The sequence below is a fragment of the Oncorhynchus mykiss genome, chromosome 26, assembly GCF_013265735.2.
Source record: "Oncorhynchus mykiss isolate Arlee chromosome 26, USDA_OmykA_1.1, whole genome shotgun sequence".
Classification (NCBI taxonomy): domain Eukaryota; kingdom Metazoa; phylum Chordata; class Actinopteri; order Salmoniformes; family Salmonidae; genus Oncorhynchus; species Oncorhynchus mykiss.
Genome location: NC_048590.1, coordinates 39,749,871 through 39,759,204, shown reverse-complemented (window position 1 = coordinate 39,759,204; position 9,334 = coordinate 39,749,871). Strand labels below are relative to the sequence as shown.

Here is a 9,334-nt window from a genome sequence, read left to right as displayed (position 1 = left end):
GAGAGATGGAGGGATAGGAGGAGAGGAGAGATGAGAGAGAGGAAGATAGGAGAGATGGAGGGATAGGAGGAGATGAGAGGAGGGATAGGAGGAGAGGAGAGATGGAGGGATAGGAGGAGAGGAGAGATGGAGGGATAGGAGGAGAGGAGAGATGGAGAGATAGGAGGAGAGGAGAGATGGAGAGAGAGGAAGATAGGAGAGATGGAGAGATAGGAGGAGAGGAGAGATGGAGAGATAGGAGGAGAGGAGAGGTGGAGGGATAGGAGGAGAGGAGAGATGGAGAGAGAGGAAGATAGGAGAGATGGAGGGATAGGAGGAGAGGAGAGATGGAGGGATAGGAGGAGAGGAGAGATGGAGAGATAGGAGGAGAGGAGAGATGGAGAGATAGGAGGAGAGGAGAGATGGAGAGATAGGAAGATAGGATGAGAGGAGAGATGGAGAGATAGGATGAGAGGAGAGATGGAGAGATAGGAAGATAGGAGAGATGGAGAGATAGGAGGAGAGGAGGGATGGAGAGAGATGGAGAGATAGGAGGAGAGGAGAGATGGAGAGAGAGGAAGATTGGAGAGATAGGAGGAGAGGAGAGATGGAGAGAGAGGAAGATAGGAGAGATGGAGGGATAGGAGGAGAGGAGAGATGGAGGGATGGGAGGAGAGGAGAGGAGAGATGGAGGGATAGGAGGAGAGGGGAGAAGGAGGGATGGGAGGAGAGGAGAGGAGAGGAGAGATGGAGGGATAGGAGGAGAGGAGAGATGAGAGAGAGGAAGATAGGAGAGATGGAGGGATAGGAGGAGATGAGAGGAGGGATAGGAGGAGAGGAGAGATGGAGGGATAGGAGGAGAGGAGAGATGGAGGGATAGGAGGAGAGGAGAGATGGAGAGATAGGAGGAGAGGAGAGATGGAGAGATAGGAGGAGAGGAGAGATGGAGAGAGATGAAGATAGGAGAGATGGAGAGATAGGAGGAGAGGAGAGATGGAGAGAGAGGAAGATAGGAGAGATGGAGAGATAGGAGGAGAGGAGAGATGGAGAGAGAGGAAGATAGGAGAGATGGAGAGATAGGAGGAGAGGAGAGATGGAGAGAGAGGAAGATAGGAGAGATGGAGGGATAGGAGGAGAGGAGAGATGGAGGGATGGGAGTAGAGGAGAGGAGAGATGGAGGGATAGGAGGAGAGGAGAGAAGGAGGGATGGGAGGAGAGGAGAGGAGAGATGGAGGGATAGGAGGAGAGGAGAGATGAGAGAGAGGAAGATAGGAGAGATGGAGGGATAGGAGGAGATGAGAGGAGGGATAGGAGGAGAGGAGAGATGGAGGGATAGGAGGAGAGGAGAGATGGAGGGATAGGAGGAGAGGAGAGATGGAGAGATAGGAGGAGAGGAGAGATGGAGAGAGAGGAAGATAGGAGAGATGGAGAGATAGGAGGAGAGGAGAGATGGAGAGATAGGAGGAGAGGAGAGGTGGAGGGATAGGAGGAGAGGAGAGATGGAGAGAGAGGAAGATAGGAGAGATGGAGGGATAGGAGGAGAGGAGAGATGGAGGGATAGGAGGAGAGGAGAGATGGAGAGATAGGAGGAGAGGAGAGATGGAGAGATAGGAGGAGAGGAGAGATGGAGAGATAGGAAGATAGGAGGAGAGGAGAGATGGAGAGATAGGATGAGAGGAGAGATGGAGAGATAGGAAGATAGGAGAGATGGAGAGATAGGAGGAGAGGAGGGATAGGAGGAGAGGAGAGATAGGAGGAGAGGAGGGATAGGAGGAGAGGAGAGGAGAGGAGAGAGAGGAGGAGAGGAGAGGAGAGATAGGAGGAGAGGAGAGGAGAGATAGGAGGAGAGATAGGAGGAGAGGAGAGTGTGAACAGTCACACTCAGGTCTTTAAAAATACTCTTTACAACATCAGCTACAAAATATAAGACATTATTCTTTGGTTGTACTTCTTGCTGTGATTCTGTCAAAGTGATTTGGTATTATAACTGCATACAGTCTAGGCTACCTGCCCTGGAGTGGAGAAAGCTTTGGTTTTCATTTTTACTGTTTCAACAGTACAGGAAGAAAGCACTACGGAATGGGTCAGGGGTTATGGGTCATGGTTAGCAGCTCCTACTGGGGCAATTTCCCCCCTCCCCTGTCTGCTCTTCCAGTGCAGGAGGTAGAAGTCGCCCCTAATCACTGATCCCGGGTCAGAAACAATATTTATTTCATCCTACTAATGGTTACTGATAGGATTGGGGGCAAGGTAATCTGAACCTAGATCAGTTTATGGCAGCTTCTACCTGGAGTGTCTGGGATTTACTGACGGACAGAAAACTGTGACCAATCAAATGTCTGTTTGACCTGACGGACAGATACTCTGACCAATCCAAACGGCTGCTGAACATTCCAGTGGCACCTGTAAGATTCCTCCTCAAAGCTGATTGAACCGTCCCACAGGATCTCCGTCCACTGGTCAGAACCCACACAGCTGATAGGCTGATTAAACGTCCATCCAGAGGCCCTCCCTCAAACCGACCAGTCAGATAAAAGATAAGGACAGTGGACAGGAGGTATTAAAGCTGTGAGATCAGTGATTGGGTAAAATGCCAGAACAGAGTTTTTAAAGCAGGTCAAAACAAGTCTTTGGTTTGTTTTTTCTTTGGACACTATAAATAGCAGTGTTAGAGTACAGGCTTTAAGGTCAAAACGCTGTTTATAGGTATTTTCCTTAGTTTCTCCTGGTTTCTACATTGTAAAGCTTTTCCACCGAGGTTGAGTCTGTCAGTCTGTCTCCCCATACACAGTAAAAAATCTTGACTGCTTCAAACTAGAAAAAAATAAGTATCCACGCTAACTAAAAACTTTAACACCATATCTAATATAAAATGTAGTCAACTCAACACTTGATTACCTGAGATGACATAATTAAAAATTGTAAGTCAGCGTGGCAACTTATTTTTTCCAAGTTAAATCAACTCAAAAGTGTGCCCGCTCTCCCCCTCCAGTCCCTCCTCCTCAGGCTTTGCTGCAGGTGGAGACGGAGGAATTAGCGGAGTGGGAGGAGCCTCCATTGTCGTCGAGCCACTTGTCGAGGCTGCGTCGGCGTGCGTTCATGAAGAAATTTGAGACAGTGGTCAGCTCCAGGCCCAGCTGCTGGCTGATGGTGATCTGAAGCTCCTTGGACGGACGCTTGTTCTCCTTGAAGATGGCGTGGAGGGTTCTTCTCTGGACGTCGGTAAACACCAGCCGAGGCTTTTTGGAGTGGCCACCATTACCGCTGTGGTTGCTGCCGCTGTGGTTTCCGCCGCTGCTGCCACCGCTGCCGCCACGGTCACCACCAACTTTACAGTGGCCATGGTCCTGCTCCTTGCGCTTACACGCTAAGGGTGGGAGAGAAAGAGAGATGTTATAACAAACTACATCAGAACAACATTAACACAGTATACAACACTGTATAACAACAATAGGCTACAGCACACAATCATCTATACCGTGGAATATAACACACATACACGGGTAGCATCATAATAACCTGCATCGGAGCTCACAGCTGAAAACAATTGCCGCTGACCGTGGTGCTGAAGCACACGGTAAGTAGGCCTCTCACTGCATATCGAGACTTTACCGATAGAGGGCAGTAGTGAGCTGTCAAACAGCTGTAGCAGCGCTGAATTCGACCAAAAGCCATTCATTCTACTTAGCTGGAGGACATCGGTTTGACAGTCACTGTCCCAGATAGATTATTTAATATAGATCTTAGACCATCTTTTCTTGGACCAAGGGTATTTCACTACCATCTTACAAATGTATGCAAAACAAGCAAGATGGATCTGCATGCCATGTGCGTGTTGTTAATGTGTGATATGAATCTAGTCTATGAAAGGAACTAATCACAGAAAGGTCTGTGTGTGTTCTGTGATAGCAGCAGTATTAACCTAGTTAGGTAGAGACACCCCTAGATAACCATTAACAGAGAGCTACCGCTCCGTGTGGAGTTGAGTTGGCATCCTATCTGCTCTGTTTGTGTGTGTGTGAAGCTTTATCCTATCTGCTGCGCTATAAATCAACGTGCTGAAGGCCACAGTGACACCCCAGCAGCCACCGCGCGAGCTGACAGACAGGTAGTTGGACAGGTTGGGAGCTTTCCCAGGCTCGTTATCACCCTTGTCCCACACACACACACACACACACACACACACACACACACACACACACACACAGCTCTGCCCGTCTGACAATCATTAAGCAGATAACTCCACACTGAGGTAGCCTAGCAATGGCGTGACTACACACACTCGTGTACCAGCAGCAGCGGTGTATGTGTGTGTTTTGTGTATGTTTAAAATAAATAAATCAAATATATGATTAGCCCCTTTTCCGAATAAAAGAGCCGATTCACTCAGTTTGACAAGTTTTTTAATTAGGCCTATTCCAAATATGTTCAATAACATGCTATTTTGGGACGGCAGGTAGCATAGTGGTTAGAGCGTTGTACTACCAACCGAAAGGCTGCATGATCGAATCCCCGAGCTGACAAGTAAAAAAATCTGATATTCTCCCCCTGAACAAAAAGTTAACCTACTGCTAGGCCATCATTGAAAATAATAATTTGTTCTTAACTGACTTGCCTAGTTAAATATAGGTGCAAATACTAAAGCACAAACTTCCCAAACAGGAATATAATATGCTTAAATTTGATCGAATTTCTAACGATCAAAATGATAATGTCAGAATCAACGCTTGAGATAAATTATCGACAGGTGCAATATCAGGCCTTAACTTTTACAATTGCTTTAAGAAAACACATTTTTCTGTATTTGCTGCAAAATTAATATAAACCTGGTTAATTGATGAGTGTGAGAGGGAGTGTATAGGTCTAGAATTTACAAGTATACACGCAACTTCTCAACAACATCGTGCCAAAAGCAGAGGACCACAACGGAAATGCTTTTTATCTGCATTTCTCCGCGATTATTTTAAACCCACTTCACATGTAATACGTTGCATTTCCAATTCGTGAAAAAAGATCTATCAATTCAATATTAAATAGGTTAATGATATGAGTAGGCCTAGTCTACCGGCAGGCATAGGCCTCGGTGACACGAGAAAACCGCCTGGCATGCATGATGTAACATGGGGAAATGGAATAACCAACATTCCAATAATCAATATCAATCTTCTATTTTAGTTCTTAGTAGGCCGATCACACACACATTTCACCCGAGAACCGATCGATATATGTTCGTGTACGGGCTTCCTTTTCCTGTTTGCAGACATTCTACATTTCCAGAATCTGAAACGTTATTAATGTTAGGAGAGGTATTTCACAACGAAGCCTTTATGATTCGGGTCGAAGTTATATAAAGACAAATATGTATACATTTTAATTAGGGAGAAATAAAATATATATGCGCATGGATGCAACAGCTACATATATTGTGGTTGAGGTTTTATGGAAATGAAATTAGGCTCAAATAGAATGAAGAGGGAGACACTGGCAAAATAATCCCCCCACTCAAAAATTCAACACAATAAGCCTAATGAAAAATATGTTATTTTACTTTTTACTTTTATAAACGCATGTCAGGGCTAAATAGAACAGCACAGGCGTACTACCTAACATTCATGAATTCACTGAAAACAATTCCGGGAAATGTATATTTTTTCTGTCCTGAGTGATAATGTTTTCCCTTAGCTCACGAGATGGAAGGGATTATTGGTTCTAATTCTAATGGATCAATACAAATGTCTTTGGCGTGCGTTAACAGACTTATAATAAGTAATACCCTGATTTTGAATCACCTGCATCGAAATATCAAGAGTTGCGTTTGGACTGCAACATGTTTATTCGTCTATTTAAGTCACAAAAACAATAACATGTCAAATGATATGGTATATATATGATTTGCTATGCAAGACTGTTGATGGCACACACAAACACACACGCTACAAATAATCAATGGCGATTTAACACACTTTCAGCAGCCTCACACCTCACACTTTTCACAAGCCAAAAACCCATCCGCCTCAGCGCGTCATTGATTAGACATAAAGCAATTCCTTTGTATGCTGGCGACTGCGTGGCTCGGTGTGTGTGTCCGCTAGAACGGTTCAGGCGGATTGACTCGGGTCCTCGGGGACAAATTAATAGAGAGCTATCTATCAGTTAATTACCACAAACCCAGAGTCAACCCCGCGTCACGCCTCCTAACGAGTTTAGCTCCAAAACAAAAACATACTCACTGAAACACAATAGGTGCGTCAACGCAGCCAAAGACACAGTTTCCATAAGCTTTCCTCAAGATTTAAAATAATGGTCATATTGATCCTGGAAAATCTTGTATTATATTATATTGTTATTCTGTTATACTATTTTCCGCAGATGTTCCATCCCTCAGCCCTGAAATGCACAGCTTGAGGATGTTACTACATGTACTGGCAGCAAATTAATATTTTCATGATGTAAAAATAGTTTTTTTAAACGTGATTCTCATTCTCCCGCGCATGGACTCTGTTTACATGGACTCGCGTGGACTCTGTTGGGAACAACAAAAAGCTGATGAGCAAAATAAACTCATTCGGGTCCCAGATCACCTTACCAACAACACACACACACACAACCCCCCCCCCCCCCCCCCCCCCCCCCCACACACACACACGCGCGCGCGTGAATAGGGCCCTTATCTTATAGAATAGAAAAGGCCAAGAGACGGAGATTACAACAAAGACAATGATGAATTCAACTGCAGGGAATTCCTGAGGGAGGTTTCAGTTCTGTCATACCACTGGCTACTCCACTGTCAGATTCATGACAGCTTCAAAGACAATGACGAGCACCAAACAATCTTAAATACCCCGTATGGATAAAGAGTAAAGGGAGAGAGAAAGATAAATAAAAAGGAAGTAGGTATTACCGAGAGTTCGCTCACCTGCGAGCCTGAGCGCGCTCATGCGTGTGAACTCAGGCTCCTGCAGCCACTTCCACATCCGGCGGAAGGTCTCCCGGCCGGACTTGAGCTTGGACCAGGGCTTGGGATTCCGGAGCAGGTCTGACAGTGTTCCCTGGGACCGACACAACACCCTCTGGGCGAAGATAGCCTGGGGGATGGAGTAACGCTTCAGCTCTGTGGTGATCCTCTGCGCTACTTCTTTGGTGTTTACTTCTTCCATTTGACCCGACGAATTGCCGTCGGTACCGCCACCACCACCAACCCCCTGGACTTGAACCCCGGGCCCTGAGGCGTGGCTCTGGGTGTTGTTGTCCCGGGGGTTCCCGTGGCCCAGGACGTGCCCCGAGGCTCCGAGGTGGGCATGGGGGTGGTGGTGATGGAGGCCGTTTATATGGAGCATGTTCCCCGAGGAGGTGAGGTGCTGGTCGGCGTGTCTGGCCAGCATGGTGGGGTGATGAGCCTCGAACCCACCGGGAGTCAACTGCATCTTCTCCCCCGGCATGGAGGCTGAGACCCCGGGGTGGGCATAGGGAGGCAGGCCGGCCTGGGAGCTGTGTAGGCCGGCCAGGCCAGAGCCAGACAGTGGGGAGAGGCTCTGTCCCATCCCAGGGGCGTCTTTGTGGTGGTATGGGGAGTAGAGGTTGTTGATTGGCGCCAGCCCCCTTTCGTCCCTCATAAACGTAAAGCTGCCGGTGACATTACCAGGGAGTCGCTGATGATGATTATGAGGATGATGAGGATGGTGGTGGTGTGGATGATGATGATGATGGTGATGATGAGAGAACTTGTCCGCAACAGTGGAGATGGGGGGTAGGGGAGGCTGGAGAGGTGTGAGGGTGGTGTAGGTGCTTGCGCTCATTCCAGGGGGGGTCTCGCACATACTCATGGCAGGGTGCAGGTGATGACCGGGGTGTCCAGTGTTGTGTCCGTGATGGGAGTGGTATTCTCCCCCGTCTAGCAGGCTCGTCATGCCCATGGAGCGGTGCGCCAGCCCTCGGCCCCCACCCGGGCGGGGGTGTGGGCTGTGGCCGACTAGCAGCTCTCCTGGACCGGCCACAGACTCATGGCTCAGGTCGCCGAGGCTCTCCATGGACAGTTGCGCGTTCATAATGCTTGGCGACCATCTATGTGACCTGGGAGATGGATGGATGTCCACAGAACAGTCCAGAGTCCTCACGGCGGGAAAGTTCCCTCCCAGTCTGTTGGTTTGTTGTGGTGGTTTGTTCTGTCTCCTGAATCCTGGTTGATGGACGTTTTTTGTATCCTTTTTATGGCTGGTGTTTCTTCCTCTTGTCTTTGTTGATTATTTTCTTTCCTCCGATTATATATTTTTATTTCCCTTTTAGACTCGTTTTATTGATACTACATTTTATTTTTTGCTTCCTCTTGGTTGTGTCTCGAGCCCCCCCGCCTGTCCTTGCGCTCCGGTCGGGTCCTGCGCCATCTCTCTCTCCGTGGCTTTTCTCGTGCTGCTCGGTTTCTCCACACCTCTGTTTCACGGTTGCCGATCCCGAACATACACACATGCGCACGGGCGACCTTCCACCCCCTCCCACCACACACACACACACACACACTGCTCTGACGTCAGTTATTAAGGAAGTTACAACAGAGGTATAAAGATACCTGCTGGTTATAAACCCACCCCCCCTCACACACCCATTGGAATTAAATAATTACATCACAAATTAATTAATATTATTTACTAGGTTATAATTTACTCGTTCAATGGAGCCTATTGAGCCTATTGTATTTCAACACAAATAAAAACCTATTGATCCAATATCGTTCTGGAGCCTCCTTAACATGTCATGCAGAACAAATGAAGTGAACTTCCGGGTTCATTCTCCACTCGTCAATGAGGTGCGTGTGCGTGTGCGTGTGTGATTAGACCATGACAGTGTGCACGCAGTATTCAAAACCTTATATTCACACACGTGTCCTTCATAATCACCACCTATCTTGAACAAAATGTCATCATGCTGTTGCTCTATTTTTATATAATAAAGCTAAAATGGGATCCCAACAAAGTCCCCTAATAGAGGATTATTGTAGCAATCTTTCAACTCCAGTCCGAATGAAAACTATTCCATATGTCGGTTTGAAGTAACAAATGAAGCTGTACTTCTCTCTCTTTAGAAATAAAAAGATGAACAGATGTGTCTATTGTTAAACCACTAAGATTAACGAACCGGCCGGCGTGCATGGGAGTGTGTGGGTGTGTGTAGGCTAAGTGTGTCCACGCGTGCCCCTATCGATACGCGGAGTGTGTGTGTGTGTGTGTGTGTGTGTGTATATATGAACTTGATCACAGTGAAGAAAAGTATTCATTCATGAATAAGCCTATGATTACGTCAACATTACATCTCTCATGATAATAATACGTACTAATGTTAGTAATTAATTGAGAAAAAATTG

General features: G+C 46.9%; 1 protein-coding gene across 2 annotated transcripts; it reads right to left on the bottom strand.

The window, feature by feature from the left end:
- Positions 1 to 1,733: 1,733 nt before the first annotated feature.
- Positions 1,734 to 8,469, bottom strand: LOC110506779 (hepatocyte nuclear factor 6-like). 2 transcript variants are annotated; one of them, XM_021586638.2, is made up of 2 exons: positions 6,896 to 8,469; positions 1,734 to 3,346 (listed from the first exon to the last, which is right to left on the bottom strand). In XM_021586638.2, exons 1-2 carry the CDS (start codon positions 8,022 to 8,024, stop codon positions 2,982 to 2,984), a joined length of 1,494 nt encoding a protein of 497 aa, XP_021442313.2. In that variant the 5' UTR covers positions 8,025 to 8,469; the 3' UTR covers positions 1,734 to 2,981. The 2 variants fall into 2 exon arrangements, with proteins under 2 accessions (XP_021442313.2, XP_021442312.2); XM_021586637.2 differs by having other exon boundaries at positions 6,881 to 8,468.
- Between the last annotated feature and the right edge of the window lie 865 nt (positions 8,470 to 9,334).

Bases quoted from the DNA above. Each gene is read 5' to 3' on its own strand.
- LOC110506779 (XM_021586637.2), bottom strand. From the start codon at position 8,024: ATGAACGCGCAACTGTCCATGGAGAGCCTCGGCGACCTGAGCCATGAG. The intron at 3,347-6,880 runs GTAATACCTACT...TCCCACCCTTAG, and splicing joins CGCAGGTGAGCGAACTCTCG to CGTGTAAGCGCAAGGAGCAG.